Below are 23382 nucleotides of genomic sequence, written 5' to 3'. Positions count from 1 at the left end.
TAATTAACTTTGAAAATCCGAATTACATTTTTCCATAAATATAAACTCTCAAATAACATGACCATGTAAGAGTAGACAATACGATTCCGTTCTTCTCTTGCGGATGTTTGATTCATCGTCGCCAAACTAGCCAGGCAATGCTCTTATTTCATAAGGAAACGTATTTCAATATTGAGTAACCATCAGATATTTTATCTCGGATATGATTAATAACACAAAGCGATAAATTAAAAAAGCGTAAATTTATAAAGAGTTCATATATAGTACTAAGAAATATAATTTAAAAATTGTTTTAGGTTACATCTTTATTGAATTTTTCATTCCAATTTAAAGGCCAAATTTTTAGAAATTGCATAATTCCTCTAACTTTTTAGCCACGGCACTGTTTGTTCCCAAAGTCATCTAGAATTAAGACCCGTAATTATCTCATAACTCGTGAGAATATTTATTTAGTCGAATTACATAAATTATTCCCCATGCATATTATGCTTTCTTACATATATATGTCTCCGACATGATCAAATCGAACTCACAACACCATCATCTTCATTCTCCACACTCATGATCCTTGAGTTCACAACACTACAATTCAGTCTTATCTCACCTTGATTCCCAGTCAAAGGTTTAAGATCTCCCATCCGAATCATTGCTTTTGCGAATGCATCAAAGAACGCGGTCTGGTTGCTTCTGTATTGCTCCACTAGTGGAATTGTGTCGGCTTGAGGAGTCGAAAACAGTTCTTGATCACTCTGAATCAGACCTCTCCCGTTACGAAGATTAGTGTAGTATTTATTATCGAAACCATCGGGAGTCACGGGGTCGAAGTTGACAAGAACGGTGCCGTTTCCGTTTTGAGGGCACAGTCCACGTAGTTGGGCGAGGTAAGTTGGGTTAATACTCGGGTCTGGGCTATTGGTACCGTTGAAGTTATAAAGACGAGGTGTCACAAATTGACATTGTGCTCTTCCAAATGTGTGACCACCTAACATTTGACAAAAATAAAAGTAGAGTTACATCTTCCTTTTATGTTTTAATCAAAGATGATCATGAGTCATGTTTTGTCGTTTTACAAATTATTCTTACAATTCCAAAACACTTCTATTTTATACATTAAATATATGTTGCCTTTGTTTTAAAACAAAAGAAAGTTTTTTGATGTTTTGCACATATTTTAAAAATATAATAAATTTTGATTATAAAATTACTATTTTCCCATAATAGTTCAATCAATATAATTAATTTTTTAAGTTTACCGTTTATTGTTAAATTAAATTAATATAAACTGCATGCACTACAAAAAAATAAGTAATTCATAACTAATGTGTCTCGTTGAAAGTATCTTATACTTATCCTGATAAAAAATTTGTTGGAAATTCGCAGGAAAACCATTTATTCATTTATTTATTTTAGAAATAGAAGGAATATTAAATAATAGATAACCATAATAAACTAATTATAATTATAAAATCAGATTAAAATGTGAATTAACTGTGTATTTACCAGATATTTAGATGTTAAATGAATATATCTAACTATCAGCATGAAATTTTTACCAGAAAGAGCGACTAGATCTGAGGAGAGGTTTAGACCAACGGCAACAAAACTTGCTTTAAGTTCAGCAAGAGTGAAAAATGGAGAAGGAAGAGCTGTATTAGCCAGATCGAAGAAAGCTTGTAAGCTGTCTCTCCTCCCCAACGGAAGCGGCCACCATGGACCTCCTGACTATATAACATGGACGACTAACGTCAATATTCATACCATTTTTCGATTAATTCATACATATAAGTAGGTACGTACATATATATAATATATAAGTAGGTATGTACATATATATACCAAAAGGACTGATATTTGAGAAGCGATAGTGAGAACATCTGCACAAGACACTGTTTTGGGGCAAGTTGTCTCAAGCTTGGCTTTCATTCTATCTATGACATTAAATCCTCTAGCTGAATTTGCGTTTGGAGCAGCATCTTTCTCAGTCCTGAATGATGTGGAATTGTCCAGGAGGATTGATGCATCACAGCCCTACAAAACCATAGTACAATACATGACCATTGTGTATATATATTAATGTAACAAATTATTTTACCCTTTATTCGACATGTAAATGGTATGTAAAGTACTTTGTCCATAGAACACGTAAGTTTTTTTGTGTATATGGAAATATAAGTTGAGTGAGTCCTTACATTAACAAAGCAGTCATGGAAGTGTAGGCGCAGGATGCTAGCGGCAATACGAGGGTCGGAGGCCAATTCATCGACGATGACATTCCCAATGATATCGAAAACATGCGGGCATGTTCCGAAATAGAAATCCGGCCTCAATTGACCATTAGAGATGGATGCTCGAAGCAGAAGGCAACCCAATATCAAGGCTCCTATAGCACTGCAAGAAAATGAAGGAGAAAACTTCATTTTCTAGGAGTGAGACAAAAGCTGATTTTGAGTGGTGAGTGTGGATGATGATGAATTAGCTTAAGCAAAAGGGGCATTATATAGAGAAGCTTGAGTGTTTTCTTCTATAATATTACACTATTAGGTATTGTTTTAAGGTCATAAATCATCTATTTACTAGAGTGGTTGAAGGAGAAATAATAATTAGTTTTAAAATAAAATCCACTGGTTCTTTTGAGGGTGCTCAGGTTCTTTGAACATGATATATATAGTTCATTAATTTTTTGGTTGCATTTTTCGCTGTGATTAATCGGCCGTAAAACTGATCATATTTCACATATATAATTATATATTTTAGTATAATTTTGTTTTAACTAACTCCATAACACATTTTAATTGTGAATTTGGACTTTTTACTTAGTATAAATCGACGATCGTTCTATAAAGAGAAGAGAGAGTTCTCAGTTATGCCTATACTTTTAGTTTTAGTTGTACATCTATTTCAAGGCATGCATGATTCCTCATGAGAACTGAATTCACATTATTGTGTTTGATAAATAATTTAAAAACGACAATAAATGTCAACTGTACATATAGTACGAAAATTATACTAAAATCGAATTTAAAAATGATTAAGATTTTCAAATTTTGATTAATGTAGGACTGTTAAATATATTGTTAATACATAATTTATAACTGTACGTATCTAGGAATCATTGTATCATTGTATCAATATATCATGTGACAAACATCTTTTTATAAGTAACATGTTCTTGTTGGTCTCTGAATCTCTAAAAGATAATATTTATTTACTTTTCTAAAGAAATCAACTTTAAAAACGTATATCCGATCAATTTTATGTACTATATCCATATTTTGTGTTAAGGTTTGTTAATCATATAATATTATGTGATCATTTTCTAATAGCCTCTACTATTTTCCTAGTAGAATCTTCTTAAGTAGGATTGTTTCCTAATCAGCAAATACTATTTTTCCTAATATTTAACGATATAATACAAATCACATGTGAATAACGTTTTGTATTGATTTGCCCTTCACTTTCCCGCGAAAAAGATAGCATCAGAAGCGACTTTCACAACCTGCACAAGATAATTTAATTTGAGATAACATAGTTACCTAATACATGTCTCAAACTCTCAATTTCATACGACTCCAGCCTTATGGTTAACCTAATCTAATACTTTAGCTCCTTGTCTTTTCTTCTCGTGAGTTCAAAGCGGACAAATGATTAAATAATTTAGAGAAATATCAAATATCTAACAAGATAGTTCCTTTTCAAATATAATACACCAAATTTTACATTGATAATAGCACAAATTATTTGCTTACGTTAAATGAATTCCGAGAAAATTTAAATAATAGGTTTGGGTTCTTGTTTTCTAAAATTAAGGATTCCCCATTAAATAATATTTTGAACCGTTACATGAATAATGAATTCTGTCCTATTATGAGAAATTTAAGCAAGTACTGCTATATTTGAAAACAAACACTTAAAATGTATATTTTCAGAGAATTGCTCTTAAATTTGTTATTGCGGGTAAATGGAAAACTAGTACTTCACAAAATAGGGGTGCAAGTAAAGGTTAATATAAAACATTAGCTAGACTGCATTAGTCATCCTCAAATCAAGTTGAAATCGAAGACAAAAGAGACAGAAACAAAATGAAAATATTAGTTTAAAGTGTTTGGACAAAAGGCAGAAAAATCAAACAAGAAGTTGGACAAATAATTGGCGAGAACACTACATAGATCACGTTATTGATGACTAAATATAATCTTTTTGGTGAGAGAAAATAAAATAAACCAGAACCAAACCGAAGATTTTTGGTTAAAGAAAATGTATGAGGGTTTGACCCAAAAAATATGTATGAGGGTCTTTGTGAATGGTTACTGTGTACGTATGTGTATAAGAATATGAATAGACCCTTTATTTTTCTGGACCCTTTTCAGTAGAAGTGTGGATGATTGTTAACAGAGATTAGGGATACTTAGCCCATGTCTGGTGCCACATGAGTTCAGATGAATAGATCATTCTCATTATTGGAAGACAGACAACTAAAAACATTATGTTTTCGGCGGATGAAAATGATATCCCCAATCACAATGAGGCTACATAGTTCTTGTGACGCATTAAATATGTAAGAAAATGGCTATTTGGCATGGCCAAACGTCACACATTTTCTTATATGGACGCATGTCATTTTTGGTAGATTCTGGTGAGAAGGACAAGAAATCAAAGAATTAAGATACTTGTGTGATTAAAGGCATCGTCACATGCTTCGCCTCAGAGCTGTTTCTGCCGGTTAGGACACTTGTTCTACCATTTTCGTTGCTCTAGGAGGCTTTCACGAGTCTGGCGTGTTGATCAGCGAGACACGACATCAATATGTTATTATGTTATATGATAATATGTTATTATGTTATATGATTAAAGTTATCCGTTTACATCAAGATTAGTTCATTCCAACAAATAGTGTTCATAATCAAAATTATTCAGCTTAGATTATTGAAACCCAATATCAAAAGAAGATAAAAGCTAGATTAATAGTAAAGGTTAACTTGAGACAACGTAAATTCATAGGTTTTGAGTTCGATTCGTGCCCATAAAATTGTTGTTACTTGGACAAATAAAGACGAGAGACCTCCTAAAACCGAAATCGGACTAATTATCCGTATTGTTTTCCTGGAGAAATAGTTGGCCTTTGGCCCAACCATCTACTTTCAAAACAAAACAAAAACTAATCTTATTAATTAATTTAATAACTACTCTTATCGGATTGGTTTTCAGAGCATGATTAACTCCGATCTCTTAGCCGGAGTTCTTAATTCATAATTTGATTTTTTTTTAATACTTTTCGGCTAAGAGACAACTCTTAGACCATAATTAACTCGGGTTTTTACGGTGGGGTTCTTAGCTTCGTATAAGAACCGTTTCTTAACTTTTAACTAAGAAAAACTAAGAACCATCTCTTAAATATAAGAGATATAAGAGCCGACTCTTAGCCGAAAAGTGTAAAAAAAACAAAAAAAAATACAAAAAGTGTCAACCTCAAATTAAGAGCTCATGTTAATCATGCTTTTAGTACCTTTTACCGACGAGAGCAAACCATCTCGAGTATTAGGAATGGCAATTGGGACAACCCGCCCCGCCGTGGCCCGCCCCGCTGCGGTCTCTATCTCTGGCGGATCTTTGCGGGTCAGCCCGCCGTAACCCGCGGTTCCTAAACCTCTACCCAAACCCGCCCCGCTTGCTACATAGGACTTTGCGGTCCGGCCCGCGGGTAGTGAAAATGCAGTCCTCATTAGTTTTCTTCTTCTCATTGACCTTGAGACATCTCATAATTCTTCGCAAATCAAACAGTTCTCAAAAAGACAAAAAAAGAAGAAGAATGGAAGTGATGAGCTTAACTGCTCCATCTTCGCAAAGAAAATTCACTGGCTGCTTCTTAAGCGCACCAACAAGCCCACGAAGAATCACAGAGTGGTACAGAGAGTACGAGGAGGAGGCAAAAAGAAACTTCTCCAAATGTTCTTTGATTTCTTTCGATTGGGAAGAGAATCAAGGCAGTCCGAGGAAGATCACTGACAATGAAGAAGACACTGTTGATGATAAACAAGATAGATGAGACATGATATTAGCCTACACGGTTTCTTTGGTTTCTCTACTAAAGATTGAAAGTGTAATATTGAATCAGTCTGATACCAATGACAATTAATAGTAAAACTTTAAAACAATCAAAGTTTCAAACAAAACAGCTCATACAAAAAAAACAAAACAAAACTGATAACTTCTTGTCACTAAAGTCTACAACCATCATGTTTCAAGTCAACTAGTCAAGTCAAACAAAGAAAACGAACTCTTGAACTCAATACTGTAACTTAGTATCAGATTGTAAATTTGTAATCTAATTATAGTATAGTATGGCGAGTGATATAAATAACATGCAAAGATTTAACTTTAACTCGTGTCTACCGAGAGGAAGAAATCATATACCTGTGTAGATGGTAGATGGTGGTAGATCGAGGAAGAGGTGAAGCTACAGTGGTAGATGGAGGAAGAAGAACGAGGAAGAAGAGAAGCTATGGTAGTAGATCGAGGAAGAAGAGAAGCTCTGGTGGTGCTCTCTACGAAAAGAAGTACGGTTGTAGGCCAAAGATGAAGAGAAGATACCGATGAAGAAGATAAGGCCCGGTGGTGACCTTAGTCAACGGGTGGAAGAGAAGGTCCAGAATTTCCTCCACAGTCGCCATTTCTCACCTTTTTCGTCGGTGAACAGAACGCCAAACGTCTCTAGTGAAGAAGACACGCGGGTCTCGAATGCCCCGCAAACCCGCGTCGACCCGCCCCGCATTGGCCCATACCCGAAATTGACCAACCCGCAAGACCCACAATATCTCGGGCCTAAGATATGTAAGCCCAAGCCCGCCCTGCAGTGGGACTTTACGGGTTAGGCCCGCGGGCTAACGTACCAATTGCCATCCCTATCGAGTATCGTCCCTTCTTGATCCCGACTCTAGTCTCTATCCAGACTCGGACAATCCGTCTGCTACTTACCAAGACGGAAGAAGAGACGAGAAAGAATACAGCACAAAAAGAAACCGAAACTGAACACAAACGGATAGATACACATGACTCTTCAACACACTCTCTCTTGCAGTATACGACAAATACAGACGACCGTGGCGTGGCGTGGCGTGGCGTGGCGTGTCGTTCCGACACGTTTCACGTTTTAGTCACATTCACAACAGTATCTACCCCAAAACTAAACAATAGTTTTGGTTCCATTCTCACCGACTAAAACTTAAAACCCCTCGCTCTCTCTAGTCTCTGTCTCTGTCTCTGTCTCTGTCTCTTCTTCCCCACTTCACTCTCTGGCCTTCTCTGTTCTCCTTCCCGAAGATCTGTCTTCTTCCGCTCTCTTCTATGGCCGAGTCCCCAGAACCGGTCTCTGTAACTGAGCCTGGGAGCTTAAACCCTGACTCGGATCTGCCGTCCAATGGCCGAGTCGAGATTGACACTTCGACTCAGTTCGAGTCAGTCAGAGAGGCGGCGAACCGGTTCGGCGGTTTCGGTTTCTGGAGACCTACTCACAATTATAAACCCTCAGGAGCCTTTCAGGTTTCTCTTCTTTGTCCGAAAGATTGTGATTTTTAGGGCTTTTCTGCTGTTAATTGATTAGGCTTGCTTAGCAATGCTCTTGTCTGAACACGACAAGAAGATATTCGATACAGACTAAATTTTCTCACTTGCTGATTTACTTGGGATTGATGTTTGATGATGTCTCGTTCATGTCTTAAACCACATAATGATGATGATGATGATGATGATGATACTTGATGTCCCTTTCATGTAAGATAAAAGTTTTCTGATTTTGGTGGTAGGAAAACGTGGAAGGTGATATCATTAGACTCAAGGCACAGGCTGCTGAGCTACAGAACGATCTAATCGCGAAAGAAGGCGAGACGCTTGAGGTGGTTAAGGAGCTTGAGGAGACTAAAGCCACAGTTAAAGAGCTTAACTTGAAGCTTCATCAGAAGAATGAAAAGGAGCTGTTGAGAGAAGAGGTTGATGGTTGTTTCAAGCCAGCGGGTGCTGTACTGAAGGATCTAAGCAAGGCAAAGATGAATTTATGCAAGAGGACGGTAGATCTTGCGGGTATACGCGAGTCTGTTGAGGTCTTGAACAAGAAGCTGCAGGAAGAAAAGGCTGCACTTGAGAAGACCCGCGAGAGACTTATGCAAAAGTCTTTGAAGGCGGTGAAGGGTGAAACAGGCGAGAACGATGCGTTTGTAATGATGAATGAGGTTCGAAGACTCAGCAGTGAAGCTCAAGAGTTCAAGAAAACAGGAGAGAACGCAGGGTTGGAGATTGTGAAAGCAATGGCTGCGATTGAAGACACAAGAGAGAAGATCAAAACGGCTAAGATCAGGTTGGTTGCCGCTAGAAAGATGAAGGAAGCTGCCAGAGCTGCTGAGGCAGTTGCAATCGCAGAGATTAAGGCCGTGACTGTGACTACTGAAGACGCAGAGGAAGAGGAGAGAAAGCGAGTGGAAGAGGCAGTGTCGAGAGTTGAAGAAGCTAATGTTTCAAAGATGTATACTCTGAAGAAAGTAGACAAAGCGGCACAAGAAGTTGAAACTAGTAAGAAGGCAATGGAGGAAGCGGTGGAGAGAGTTGACACTACAAATGCTGCAAAACTCGAAGCAGAAGCGGCGCTACGAAACCGGCAGTCAGAGAAAGGACAGAGGAGAAGATTATCTTCGTCAGTGAACAACACTGCCAAGTTCAAGAGCAGAAGAGAGACAACAACAACAACACCAAAAACGACGCGTCTGATGGATGTAAACGGTCTGCATCTGACGTATGATGATGTTGCTGTTGGTTCATCATCTTCAGTACCTGTCTTGAAGCCAACAATGTCAATCGGGCAAATACTCAGCAGGAAGCTACTTGTTGCTGAGGATTCAGATGTGATGAATGTTGCTAGCGAGAGGAAGAAAATGTCGTTGGGTCAGATGCTGGCAAAGAGTAGCAGTGGTGATGAGACTTGGAGCAAGAAGAGTGAAGGCAAGGAGAATGGGAAAAGATCGGTGACCCGAAAGAGATTTGCTAAGATCGCTATGTTGTTGAAGAAAGAGAGCAAGAACAAGAAGAAGATAGCTTTGAAGTTGAGGTGATAGAAATGATCTGTGTGTGATGACTTCTTGCTTCTGTTTTGTTACAAACATTCTATTAAGAAGTCTCTTCTATATCCTGACTGTTTATTAAGATACATAGAACAATATGTGACTAGACTAATAAACTAACGAAGCTAGTTTGATCAAGAATCAACCAGGAGATGGTATATTTATAAATTAATGTTTACTACTAACCATTTTTCAAGCTAGCCTTAAAACATAGATCAGAACATAAGTGTAGTTTTCTCAACTTGACCAAAGGAGTCTCAGCAACCCATGACTGGCCATTCTATCAAAAGCCGTTTCTTGCTTGCACCACAACATTTGTTGTGTTCAGACTCTTGTACAGCTTGCTTTGGCTCTTTTGCCTGACTCATCTGTGATCTGATCTTTTCCTAGAAAACTTTTTTTTTGGAAGTCGTAATTATAAACATGGACTATTTGGTTTGTGTATTTGTTTTAATAGGTTTAAAATTTTAAACTAAATTCAGTGATATTATTTGTTTTATACCTTTAAATGATGTATTATTGTTGGCTCTATGACACAAATTTTAATTCTAATTACATGTTATCCTTTCATAATACATTTTAATAAATTTGTAAAAGAAATTATTAAAATATAAATTTTTAACTTCTAACGAAAACTATAAAATGAAAATACTAATATGAATCGGTAAAGAATAATTATGCTGCTAAGCAAAACATCTAGTTTGTAAATAACAATTAAAAATTTATATCAAGTTTAGTAATCAGAATATTTTATAATAAATAGCTTAAAAACAAAATCTAGTAAAAATAACACTTTTTCAAATAGTGGATTTACAAAAGTGGAAAAAAAGAATGGAAAATAGAAGAAAATAGCAATAACATAAAATAAAATAAAATAGTCACGCGTATATTGTCGGTGAACCGTAGCTAGGAAGGAAAGAGGAAGGTCAACAATCTCCTCTTCCATATATATATAATTCTCCTTCCCTCTCTTAATTTACTTGTCACGTTTACGTTCTCTCATCTCCCCTTTCTTTAAAACTCTCTCAGATCTGCCAAACTCTGCGACAACAATGGCTTCCACGGCACCTCCCACCCTCCCAATCTCCATCCCCTCCGCCGCCGCCCCTTCCTCCCTCGAATCCCAACAACCCCCAATCGCAACCCCCGCCTTCCGCGCATTCATCAACCGCATCTCCGAAACCGTCGCGAACGGCCTCTCCCAGCGCCGTCCCTGGGCCGAGCTCGCCGACCGCTCCGCCCTATCCAAACCCGAGTCGATCTCCGAGGCCGCCGTCCGCATCCGCAAGAACTACTCCTACTTCAAGGTCAACTACCTCGCCGTCGCGACGGCGATCGTCGGGTTCTCCCTCGTGACGCACCCCTTCTCCCTCGCCTTCCTCCTCTGCCTCCTCGCCTCGTGGCTCTTCCTCTACCTCTTCCGCCCCTCCGATCAGCCGGTTGTTATCCTCGGGCGTACCTTCTCCGATCGCGAGACGCTCGGGTGTTTGATCTTGTTCAGCATATTCGTGGTTTTCCTCACGGATGTTGGATCTGTTCTCGTTTCGGCTGTGATGGTTGGCGTGGCGTTGATCTGTGCTCATGGTGCGTTTAGGGCTCCGGAGGATCTTTTCTTGGATGAGCAGGAGCCGGCTGCTACTGGATTCCTCTCGTTCCTCGGCGGCGCTGCGTCATCCGCCGCGCCTGCTGTTATTGCCGCTCGCGGGTGATTGACAATGCGTATCGTGATGGGCTCAGATCTACCACCGTCTGGGTATAATCTTTTTTGTTTTGTTTTACTTTTTGGAAAGATCTTCTCCATATGATTCGTTTGTTCAATCGATACTTTAGGGTTTATAAATCTAAAAAAAAAAATAAACTTGAAAAGTTGTGAGATCTGCATTAATGTTTTTGTTCTCTTGTTGGCATTATATAAATATGTTTTACTTCTTCCCTTTATATCTCTTCAACCTTTTGCTCTAATTGTGTTGAAGAGTTTGGGATTTGTTTCATCTCCAAAGATCTGAGTTTGTGTTCTTGTAGAAAAGACTCAAACTTGGATGCATCTGTACGCAAATGTTCGATCCAAAGTTTACGTTTTTAAAACGCAATACAAGAGATGATAAAACAAGGATCTTTAAGCTGTATTTCGTTCACTGATTACAAACTTCTAAGACCTGACCAGAGTATAGGATTTTTTTTTTTTTTAAATGAAATTTAAAATTCACAGCCTGTGAAATGCTTTCCCGGTGAGCAGAACAGTTCACATATTGTGTGTGGAATCACCACGCGTATGTATGTATTTGCCTTATTGGGTGGCGTCCATTTTGAAAGAGAAATGTGCTTAAACGTTTTTGGGTTCAAGTAGATGAGATGCACACAAAAAAAAACATGATTCAATCTTAAGGTTTGTTTCATATAACAGCCAAGTCTTGAACATCTGAGTTTTCTTCAATCCGGGCTCAATATTCACTTCCTTTACCCACGATTTTGGCTTACTACTCTTGAGGGTTGATTGTCTTTTAACCGGGATTTACAATTCAATGACTTCTCACAAATTGTTTTCAAAAGTGCGCATGTTGGGATTGGGAAGCGTCCAATCAATGTCAAATATTTAACTGCATCTGCCTGTAACAACATTTTCAACTTCATCACATAAAAGATTGGCTGCTGTAAAAGATTTATGAGTTTGGGATGAAGACAAGTCTATATCATAAAAATGGAACAAGTCAAATTGGTAGCTTGCTGTGTAAAGTGAATTGTTACCAAAGATTTTATGTAATTAGGGGATAATCCACCTTGATTGATTGTTATGGTTTTGATAAACACGCACCAATATGTCATTTTCCACCAAACAAGAAAATATTGTGAAACTCAATGTCTTAGACGCAAAGAAATCTATAAGACACAATAACAAAGGTGTAAAGGTGTATGAAGGAGAAAGAAGAGTTAGAGAAGGTTCGTAGGGTTCGAAGAAGGGTTGGAAACGGTCCTGGTGGAGATATGAATATAAGAACGATGAAACCGGTAACGTCCAAGACAAGACTAGGAATCATGATTCTATGACTGATAATGAGATCAGTCCTTTACTCGAATTGGATAATGGATTCTTGTACAATGACCACGGAGGTGGATTCAATCGGTATCTAGTGTTTCAGGTTCTAGCTTTTAGATTGCTAGGTCAATTTATTTTTCATTATCTTAATGTGTCACATTTCAATCCCGCAAAAAATGTTACACGTGGACTTATTCTGGCTTATCTGGAGCTAACCACAGCATTTTCCATGGACCGGTTCTTGTCCCCAATCTGAAAAAAAAACATGACAGCAACAATCCTTAAAGAGAAGTTGTTTTAAAGTAATTAATTGACAACTAGAGTGGTCTGTTTGTTTCGTTACCTCCAGGCTCCGGCAACTAACCGCAACGCCATGAAGATGAACAAACCCGTCCAAATCCCAGCGAGGCCATACGTTGGTGCAGCCAGAAGCATGACCAAGGAAGATATGAATCCAGCAATCACCTGTTCCAAAACAACGACAACTAATCAGACTTTTTTGTAGGTGGGGTGTAAAGGGAGAATCAAACACTCCTACTGATGAAGAAGAAATAGAGACCATAGCGTAAGCGGCAAATCCAAAGTCAGCGACTCCATAATAAAGCCCATCAAGAACAAACGCTATAGCATTCACCGGTTGAGATCCAGCCACAAACTGCATTCACATAACATTCAAACTTGTCTTAAGACTACCCTTTTGAAACTTTAAGGAGTGTGTAAACGATAAGATCTTACTAAGGTCCCTGACAAAGCAATCTTGAGAACTTCTGAATCCGTTGTAAACAAGCTCGAAAATGGTTCAAATCCGATGAACAAAACAGCAGCCAAACCAGTTCCAGTTGCTAAACCTACCTGCTCAAGATCCAGAAAATGTTGCGGTTTTTGTATACATATATCAATCAGGAATCACATAAATAAACAAGGGAGCTAGGGAACACGAACTTGAAGGACTCCAAAGAGAACTTCCCGAGCTTGTTTGTACTCTCCTTGAGAGAAACTGGTCGCAAGCAGACTCTGAATCAAGGTGTAGAAAACTTTAAGTAAATACTTACTCCACAATTAAAAGATTTCTTCGGAGTTGAGTTACAAAAGATGATAGACCTGTGCAGCAATGGCTAAAGCATCGGTGAGTAAAGAGACAGCCAACCAGATCTCCAAGCAGATTTGATGGCCAGCCATTTGAGTAGGTCCCTTCTGAGCCACTAACGAAGTAGCCAACGTGAATGGGACAAGCAGTGCCACCGTTCTACCAATCAGAAGCCCACCTAAGCATCATTCAACACATTTTATATAGTAGCATTCTGCGTTTTGACGTTTAAAGAAACTCTGAAAAGTTGAGGAGATACCAGATTTGAGGTACTGGTTGGCTCTGCCGACTTGGATTTGAGGAGAAAGCAAAACCACATTCTCATTCAACTTCCACAGAAGAATAAAAGCAATCAAGTATCTGTAGAAACATTTTTGACAAGTGAGAGGACAATAATAACCCACAAATCAAAAGACAAGCCAAGCCCCACTTCAGAAACCGAGTCTATTAAAGCATCAAAAGTTTACCACATTTTGTGACGTACTCAGAAATCACAGTAGCAGCCGCAGCACCAGAGATACCAAAACCAAGAACAAATATCAGAATCGGATCCAGTATCGCATTAAGCACGTTCCCTGCAACTGGCCACACAGAGTATACCACATCAGAAACATGTTTGTCAATGATTGTCACGCTTCTACATTCACGCATGCTTATAATATTTAGAAGAAAAAGGAAAAGATGAATGTTGCAATACTTGCCAACGGCATATAGAGGCGTTGTAGTGTCCTTGAAACCTCGAAAAGCTCCTTGCGCAGCCAATGCAACTACAATTGGCGGTGCACCATATGCTCTAAGTCTAAGGAACTGCTCTGCTGGTATTCTCATCGGTGAATCCTGAAAAACAGAGATCACAAACCACTTATATAACTGCAAAGATATATAGTTTACAAATGATCCAAATGGTAAACATACAAAAGGTATAGCCATGATGTCCATCAAGTAATCAGACCCAAGAGAGAGAGCAATCGCTTCTGCGATACCAACACCAGCTGCAAGAACCAACGACGTTGACACAGAAGGCAACACTTTCTTTCCTTTAAACACCAAAACAACAGACTCAAAAATCGGAAAACAAAACATAACAATAATCTTTAACTAAGTACTACAAAACACTACTTGTTTCCGTAGAATCTTTATCATCCTTAGCAGCAATAGCCTGCTCTTCCGCAACAAACGATGTAGTCACATTCAGCAACGGGACATTGAAGAGCTTAGACACCAAGTTAAACACAGAAACCGAGACTCCTACTGCAGCTAACTCCGCAGAACCTGTCACATTAACCAAATAGAGTTTTCATTATTCATTAACAATGTTAAAAACCAAAGAAAATCAAGTTCAAGACTTTACCAATGTGTCCGACAAAAGCTGTGTCGACAAGAGATGTAATAGGATCAGCGGCCAAAGCTAACGCCGCCGGTAACGCAATCGACATAATCTCCATTCCAATATTACCAATCCTGAACACCAATAAAACAAGATATTAACTTTGCAAGTTAGGAAGGAGTAACAAGAGCATATAAGCTTACCCATGTTCCGGTTTAGGATCAGGATCCGGTTCGGGAGATTCCACTATGTTCTGTATATTTTGAGGAGAGGAGTTCTTAGAGGAAGCTGCTACGACGGGAGATTTAAGGTAGATTATTCTTCTAATTGATGGATTAGGATTACGAGGAAGATCGCGAAGTTGGAAAATTGACGATGATCGTAGAGGGGAGAGAGAGAAGAAGGTCGCGACCGCCGCCATTACGGAGAGAGAGTAAGACAGAAAGTCTCGGCGGAGGGGAAGAAAGAGAACCGCATGTTCTTTATCTAATAGTACTTACTACTGTAGTAACTGATTAAACGGTCGGATGAGAGGAGTTGAAATATTTTTAAGCATGGGCCTCTTATGGGCTTTTTCATGCATTCTTTCCTTGCAAGTGTGAGTTGTGTATGTGTAGGTTTTTGCTTCTTGTTTAGATAACTGTTATAATCTGAAATCTGAGTGTCTAAACCAAATCAAGATAGTTGTAAATGGGATATAGTTAAGATATGTGAATCGTTCTCATTGTGTTTGTTTGTAGCTCATATCACTTTTGTTAATGATGCAGCGGCATCATGCTTGACCGACAAGTAATGTGGTTAACTTTATGACTTAGGATTTTCCTATTTTATATTATTTACTTATAATTATGATAATTCTATATGGGCTTTGGGTCTTTTATTTTAAACATGTTTATCTTAGGGTTTGGTGTTTAGCTTTGGTTTATATATAGCTTTCTTTGTCGTTGTTTATGAATGAGACTTTTGATAATTAAAAACCGAGCTTTTGCTTTATACCTTGTTTGATTCGATTAAATTCATCTACAAGAAATTGGTTTCAAAGAAGCTATCGCAAGAAACTATTTGATTGATCCAAGAACAGGTCTCTAGAACCCTAAAAGTTCCATGATTGACCGTTCAACAGTTTGTATGCTGCGCCAGGTTGGTATCAGAGCTTCAATACGCTCCTACGATTCAATGGTGAGGCTAAAGAAAGTTGTTCCTCCAACAGAGACTGGAATCACGCGATGAGTCGTCGCAGTTCTTCAAGCTCAAATCGAGAACCTTACAGCTGCAGTTGCCGCCTTGAGTACACAGCACGCGACTTTGGTATTTCACCATGAATGCAACAACCAAGCTGCTATCGACGACGAATTTGAGGAGGACGAAAATCCTTTGTCTCGCCTTCATCATCAACCTCCTATCCTCAACAACAACAACAATGATTCATACTTTGATAATAAGTATGAAGACTTGAATACAGAAGTTTATGACACAAGAGATAGTGAAAACTCTTATGTTGTTCAACTTGGAGATCCAATTTTTGACGTTTCCTATACAGAGGAAGAAGGAGAAATTTTTAATTTTGATCCAATATTTGATGTGTCTGATCAAGACGATACAAAAAAATTTTCAACCCATGACTTGGCTGATGAAGACATTGCAGAAACTTCTCCAATCTTTGACGTGCTCGAAGAAGATGAGATGAACCAAGTCGGGGAAAAAGTGGAAGATGAAATCTTCAGTTTTAATGAGTCTATATATGCTCAAGAAACTTCAAAGCTTTCTCATGAAGATTTTCCGGCAAGCAACGGTGTCAAAAATAATTCTGATTTCAAGAAGACAATTATTCCCATTCAAACGATGTCTGCAACATCTGGTCTGAGCCAAAAGAATTTTTGGAACAACAGTACGTCAACAGAAGAATTTTGTGTAGAAGAGCTTAAACCAGAACATGTTATAGTCTTCAGCGAGAGGGATAATGATACGTCTACGGATGCGACGAAGCAACATGAGAATTATGGTGTATGGACAAAGGATTGTCACCGACAATTCATTCGCAAACCACCAGATCGTGATAAAAAATCAGAACATGAACATGCAAATCATGTTATAAGACACAATCTTTTTGTTCCAACAAGCAGTGGCTCAGAATGTGCAGAAGAGGACGCAGAGTTGTTGGACACCAGGGTTGGTATTCTGAAATTCAAGCAAGATCAAAGAGATGAAGTGAGTATGATGTCTCTTTCCGAGAGATACAAATTAGAAAACAATATTATTGAACTTCAGAAAGCGCTGCTATGTGAGAAGGAGAAAAACATGACTTTGGAACATGAGTTGAATGAGACACATAAGAAAATCCGTATGTTAAACTCCGGATCTCAGACCTTAGACAAGATCTTGACTATGGGAAGAATAGAGAAAACAACTACTGGTCTCGGTTATCAAGGTATGTCAACTAGTTCACAATCTATTTATGTACGGACCAGGTTGTGGATCCTCTAAACGTCTCCAGGGTGCATACTCGTTATTGTGAAAATAGTTTCTCTCAACATCACAATCATTTAGATCAAAGGTGTTTGGTAGGCTTACCATCGGCTATTTATGCAAACCATGGAGTGCTGATTGACAAATTTTTCGATGTTGAGCTGAAAGATAATGACACTTTAGAGCAAGAAAGTTGTGGGTTTGAACTGTTGGGTGAACCTAGCATAGGAGACAATGATGTGTTACCGGTGGCGTGGGTGTCTTTACCGTGTATAAAGAAAAAATATTTCTGGTTTTCAATGGATTGTGGGAACGTGAGAAACTTGGTGTTTCAAAATTCATGGCAACAAGACAAAGACGTGGTGCACAATGGAAGGAGTAACGAATACAAATTTTTATTTTCTCCTGATAGAATCACGTGGGTACGTGTTCCGTTGTTATCTCCATGGCGACTGATATTTCTTACGCCTGTTCGAGTGAGTTATCACACGAGTTTGAGATTTTTTTCATCGACGTACGAGATTCATCCTATTGCTTTTACAGAATACGAGCAAGGAGTACAAATTTTGCGATGGAGGGAAATTGATCATCCATTGTACGATCTTTCATGTTGGTGTTGTCGTGGAATTATTCGACGTGGACCCTGCAGTCGTACGGAAATTCTTCTTTGATCTCGCTTTTGGCTTGGAGGAATATGAGTTTCTGTGCAAACTGTTAGATTTTAAGCCAGTCATGTCACTTCCCTACATGTTTGCAACAGCGTCAAGAGAGTTCGTGTTGGACAGAACTTAGGTTCACTCTAAATTCACCTCATCATTTATGACCAATCAAATTAACACATAGATTACTAATTAAAAAATATTAAATTAAATAAAAAATAGCTACAAAAAATAAAAACGCTAATTTTAACGACGTTAACGCTTTCATCTAAGCGCTAAACCCTAAATCTAAAATTCTAAACCCCATACCCTAAATTCTAAACTTAAATCCAAACCCCTAAACCCAAACCCTATACCTTAAACCCTAATCCTAGACCCTAAATCCAAATTATATACCCTGAACCCAAAAACTAGACTATAAACATAAACTCTATACCATAAACCCAAGTTCTAGACCCTAAACCCAAACCGTAAATCTTAAACCCAAATTATATATCCTAAACCCAAAACATTAACTATAAGTCCAAACGGTAAATCCTAAACCCAAACCGTAAATCCTAAACCCAAAATCTATACCCTAAACTCAAATCCTAGACCTAAAACCCAAAACTCAAACCCCAAACTTAGATGCTATAGGATTTGGGTTAAGGTTTACGGTTTGGGTTTAGAGTCTAAGACTTGGGTTTAGGGTATAGGGTTTAGGTTTATAGTCTATTTTTTGGGTTTAAGGTATACAATTTGGGTTTAGGGTCTAGGATTAGGGTTTGGGATCTAGGATTAGAGTTTAAGGTTTACAGTTTGGGTTTAGGGTGTAGGACTTGGGTTTAGGGTATAGGGTTTAGGTTTATAGTCTAGTTTTTGGGTTTAGGGTATATAATTTGGGTTTAAGGTCTAGGATTAGGGTTTAGGGTATAGGGTTTGGGTTTAGGGATTTGGATTTGGGTTTAGAATTTTGGGTATAGGGTTTAGAATTTAAGATTTAGGATTTAGGGTTTAGCCGGAAGCGTTAGCGTCGTTAAAATTAGCGTTTTTATTTTTTGTAGCTATTTTTTGTTTAATTTAGTGTTTTTTAATTAATAATCTATGTGTCAATTTGATTGGTCATAAATGATGGGGTGAATTTAAAGGTTCACCCTAGGGGATGAATCTAAGTTCTGTGCGTTCGTGTTAGCATGCATTAGGTGTACTATATCCTGAATAACACATACATTTTTTAGTTGATATTTGTAGTCATATGACCAACATTAATTAGTTTGTATAAGAACATCTCCAAAAGACACTTTATAATGCAAATATAAAAAAAAAATTCTCTTAAAATAAACTTCAAAACTTTGAATTGAAACTCTATATTTGAAGTTTCACTACTTAAACCTTCGAATTTGAAGTTTCATATTTTTGTTTGCATTTTGATTCCTAATTACACATTACATTTATGATTCTTAAATATTTTCTAGTTTATTGTTTTAATCCTTAAATTTTTTATATCTCATAAACATTTTAATTTTTTTATAAATTTAAGTTTTACACATAAAATTAAATAACACTTTAAAATAAGATTTAAAATAGTTAATACTATATTTAAACAATAACAATATACAAAGGAAACGTAACAAAAAAAGCTTTAGAAAGTTACACGAAGACATAACTATTACAAAAATTTAATATTACAACAACACAAATAGTCAGGTAAATTTGATCTGAAACCTCCAAAATCTCCAAAATATTGTCCAAACAAATTTTATGTTACCGAAGATGGTTGTTTTTTTTGTTATTGATGTATTTTCTTACAATTCTTTCTTGTTCATATCGAATGTATTCACGAGTATAAAAAATCATATATAGAATTTAAGTTTTTTGGCAATATTTTATTTTCCACTTTTACTTTCTTGTTCAAAAGTATTAATATCATCTGATTTCAACAATTTTTTTAACTCATAATCTTACAAATTAAAAAAACAAGAGAAAATCATTTTTTACTTCGAAATACACTAGTTGGTAATATGTGCATTAGGAAAATAATTTTATGAAATAATATGATATTTTAGTTGAAGTTTAATATTAATTATCTATTTATATTTAAAATTTTATATTTGAATGTAATATTTTATTAATTAATATTGTTGTAATAATTTTATCTATGTGCTAGTTATTTAATTTTTTATGAATTTAAATTAATTATGACAAATATAAAAACTATAATAAGCCTATGTATTTAAAACTTCAAAATAAAGTGTTTTTTTAGATGCTCTAAGTAGGGGAAACAATCCTAATAAGTGTTCATGTATTCACAACCTATTAACAAAATCAAATTTTGAATATTTATCTGGAATCTCCTCGGAATTCATTTTCTTTTTTTTTTGTATAATAATCCGGTTTCTATGGCATCAACTTCTAATGGATGGCGCCTTCCAAGGGGTCGCCATCCTAAAATGAAGATGTCACCCTTCGAACTCAGGATCTGATGCGAATGACTCACGAAAACACCCACCACACTTCTCGGAATTCATTTTCACGAAATATAATAGTATCTTATAAGAATATATGTACATATTAATAATATAATATCAGCCACGTTTTTACCATTTAGCAGAGCTGAATTTGATAGTATGCCTTCTAAAATCATAGAGGACTTATTTATAAACAAAATACAGTATCTTAGTAAAAAAAAAATACAGGATATCATCATAGTGGACGTACACGAGTAAGGCAGAGAATTGAAGCCACCTTTTATTTCTCATCGTGAATTGGGCAAATGTTAGCAGCGTTCGTCAAAAGAAATAAATAATAATAGCGATTGCGACGCCGTCCAGCATCAGCAGAACAGCTTTACATGACTTGCGGTGTCAGTAAAATGTACAGAACAAGACCCATCCTTTGACTTCATTTACTCTTCCAATGCCTGATTATGAACGTTAAGATACAGCAAAAAATCTATACCAATATGGCAACATCATATTACATATATATATTACATATATATTATATTAGAACTAAATACAAAACAATATTTACCTATTTGTAAATGATTTTACATTTTTCTCATTTTTAATTAATTTTAACTATTTCATTTATTACTTTTTCAAATAATTCAAAATCATTTATTACAAAAGTACAAAACAAACTTACATATTTTAAATATTTTATTACATTTTTACATACATTTTTACATTCATTCAAACTACTTTATTAATTATATCCACCACAATAATTTATCATTTATCTTACGTGTTAACTATAATAATTTCACATGTTTGAATAAAATTGTTTTGACAAAAATTCAAAATAGTTAAAAGTTTTTTATTTGTTAACATAAGACCTTTTTAACATTATAATCATTGGACCTTGTTGCACAACAAATAATACCTAATTAAATGCACAATAACTCTTTATTTAATTCACACCCCATCTTAAAAAAATATTTATCGCTTATTCAACTTTATCAATAATGTAAGGTGTGAGGTAATTATATACCAGGATCTATTTCTCCTTCGTTTGTTTTATAAAATAAAATCTGTAATATTATTGATTACCTTAACTTGAAGAATTTTGTTATGACATCACTCGTTTGTCAGACGTTTATAAAAAGAAAATAACCTATGATTGGTGGAACCGATTTGAACTCTAACCTACCTGTTAGTATTAGAGGTTATAAAACCGGTTCCATGTTGCTTATCAGATTTGGTTTAGTTTCAGTTGTGTCTAAGCTCTATCGTGTGCATACATTTTAGAATAATGAATGAATTTGATTATTCTGTCAGTAAGTTTAGTAAATGATTTAGTTTGATTTCTTAACAATTAATTCATTCTTAATTTCCATAATATCTTCATGCATTTTTTCTTCCTATCAAATTCCTTTTTTTTTAACACAAAAAAAGAAGACTTGATAGGAAAAAAATAGTAGAAACATTTCACAGATTTTGTTTTTTTTTTAGAGTAAAAAGCGCTACCGAAAATAGAGAGACTCTATGTCTGCTGTGCATCCATAACCAGTGCCGGCTTAGAGCATGTGCTCACAGCACATTTGCACAGGGTCCTGTTTTTTCCTTTACAAAATTAGGGCCCTATTCTGTTAAGAATTATAAATATTAAGGTCCTAGTTTTTAAATAAACTATAATATAACTAAAGATTGAAAAATAAATAAGGCAGCACATGGCCCTTTTAATATTTAAGACGGGTCTGTCCATAACTATATATGATAATGGTTTTTTGTGATACTTGGAAACGTTTTTATTTTATCAAAGGTTCCATTAGTTAATGAACTCTTTCAGACTGTATAATATAATAATAGGAGAATTTGCCAAATAACCAAAATTTGAAGTGAAATTAATAATATAACATTGATTTTGACGTTATTAAGTGACTAATATTTGGTTCACTTTTAAACCGGTTATACCCTTCTATGTGGCAGTTATCCAGTGAAAAAGGAAAAGTGTGAATGACATTGTCAATTATTTTTACGGACAGAAATAAAACACAATTATTTACAATTTTATATGGAGTCCACGTCAGATATTTATTTACCACATACTTATTCATATAGTATGCAACTTATGTTAGTGTAAAATAGTATGGAAATTATGTTAGTGTTAGAACAAACATATATTATACAAAATCGATGAACTGGAACATTGCATACAATCTAAAACACTAATGAATTAAAACATATAATAATATATAGTATAGTACAAGCTAATCAAATTACCAAACAATTATGAAACTAACAAAAATCTTAATCTAAATATAATTTCTATCACAACACCACCTCCCCCTACATACTAAACCCAAAACCATGGTCTCTAAACCTAAACCATGATCACTAAACCCTAAACCGAAATATAAATTCTAAATCCAAACATAAACCATAAACCCAAATAGAATAGAACGAAATAAATAGCATAGTACATATGATTGGAATTATGAAATTTCTATGATTGCATGGAAAAAGTTAGTGATAACCCTAACCTCACTTCCCACCTTCTAAATACTAAACCATAAACTATAATCACTAAACATTAAACACAAATATAAACCCTAAACCCAAATATCAAAATCTTGAAAATAGTATATAATATTATGTAATATTAAACTATACAATATATATCATTCATTGATAATCGACATTTAACAGTAAAATATAATCATTATAAATAAAATAATATAAATTTGTGTGAAGTTTACACTTGTATGGGTGTGGTTAACTAAATGCTAATGTAATTACAAGTGGAGTAACAACAAACACATCATGCTACATATCTATTCTATATATCTATATAGAATAGAAAAATAATTTGTATATGGAATAGTAAAACAAATTAATCCCATTTTATGCGTATGCGACTTCCATATCCGTTTCAGAAATGTCAGTGGGATCCAAGATACGGTGCACACATGCCATTTATCTTTAAGCTGCCACCATCAGATGAATCACATATGCTGTTAGGAAGCATCATTTCTAAACTCATTTTTCAAATATTTAATTTTCTATAATATTTGTCAATCATTTCCATACTATAGTAATCTAATACCATTGTCTCATCAATACCACAAAACTATAATAATACCATTCTGATACCATTTGTATCATTTATTCCAGTTATCAACTTTCTACACAGGAAATCAAAATAAAATAGCAAGACAATAAATATGAATACAGGTGGAATATATTGGTCCGCCCAAACATAACTTCTAAAGGTTCAAGGCAAGT

General features: G+C 35.9%; 4 protein-coding genes across 5 annotated transcripts; 2 read left to right on the top strand and 2 right to left on the bottom strand.

The window, feature by feature from the left end:
* Positions 1-424: 424 nt before the first annotated feature.
* On the bottom strand, positions 425-2450 carry LOC106332336 (peroxidase 22-like). The gene is made up of 4 exons (XM_013770802.1): positions 2190-2450; positions 1837-2028; positions 1554-1722; positions 425-982 (listed from the first exon to the last, which is right to left on the bottom strand). The coding sequence occupies exons 1-4, from the start codon at positions 2415-2417 to the stop codon at positions 519-521; spliced, it is 1053 nt and encodes a 350-aa protein (XP_013626256.1). The 5' UTR covers positions 2418-2450; the 3' UTR covers positions 425-518.
* A 4603-nt stretch (positions 2451-7053) lies between these two features.
* Positions 7054-9169, top strand: LOC106329055 (WEB family protein At2g38370). The gene is made up of 2 exons (XM_013767630.1): positions 7054-7536; positions 7800-9169. The coding sequence occupies exons 1-2, from the start codon at positions 7342-7344 to the stop codon at positions 9093-9095; spliced, it is 1491 nt and encodes a 496-aa protein (XP_013623084.1). The 5' UTR covers positions 7054-7341; the 3' UTR covers positions 9096-9169.
* Positions 9170-10068: 899 nt separating this feature from the next.
* On the top strand, positions 10069-11217 carry LOC106335693 (PRA1 family protein B4). Its single transcript, XM_013774274.1, has one exon. It carries the CDS (start codon positions 10157-10159, stop codon positions 10811-10813), a length of 657 nt encoding a protein of 218 aa, XP_013629728.1. The 5' UTR covers positions 10069-10156; the 3' UTR covers positions 10814-11217.
* Positions 11218-12138: 921 nt separating this feature from the next.
* On the bottom strand, positions 12139-15060 carry LOC106335692 (MATE efflux family protein 2, chloroplastic). Of its 2 annotated transcripts, none has more exons than XM_013774272.1 (13): positions 14756-15060; positions 14577-14686; positions 14345-14497; positions 14141-14262; positions 13927-14062; positions 13710-13806; positions 13485-13585; positions 13240-13403; positions 13081-13152; positions 12874-12990; positions 12698-12793; positions 12482-12603; positions 12139-12390 (listed from the first exon to the last, which is right to left on the bottom strand). In XM_013774272.1, the coding sequence occupies exons 1-13, from the start codon at positions 14971-14973 to the stop codon at positions 12330-12332; spliced, it is 1569 nt and encodes a 522-aa protein (XP_013629726.1). In that variant the 5' UTR covers positions 14974-15060; the 3' UTR covers positions 12139-12329. The 2 variants fall into 2 exon arrangements, with proteins under 2 accessions (XP_013629726.1, XP_013629727.1); XM_013774273.1 differs by having other exon boundaries at positions 13710-13800.
* Positions 15061-23382: the final 8322 nt, after the last annotated feature.

Source organism: Brassica oleracea, chromosome C3, assembly GCF_000695525.1.
Source record: "Brassica oleracea var. oleracea cultivar TO1000 chromosome C3, BOL, whole genome shotgun sequence".
NCBI classification, from domain to species: domain Eukaryota; kingdom Viridiplantae; phylum Streptophyta; class Magnoliopsida; order Brassicales; family Brassicaceae; genus Brassica; species Brassica oleracea.
This window is presented reverse-complemented; position numbering and strand designations above follow the sequence as displayed.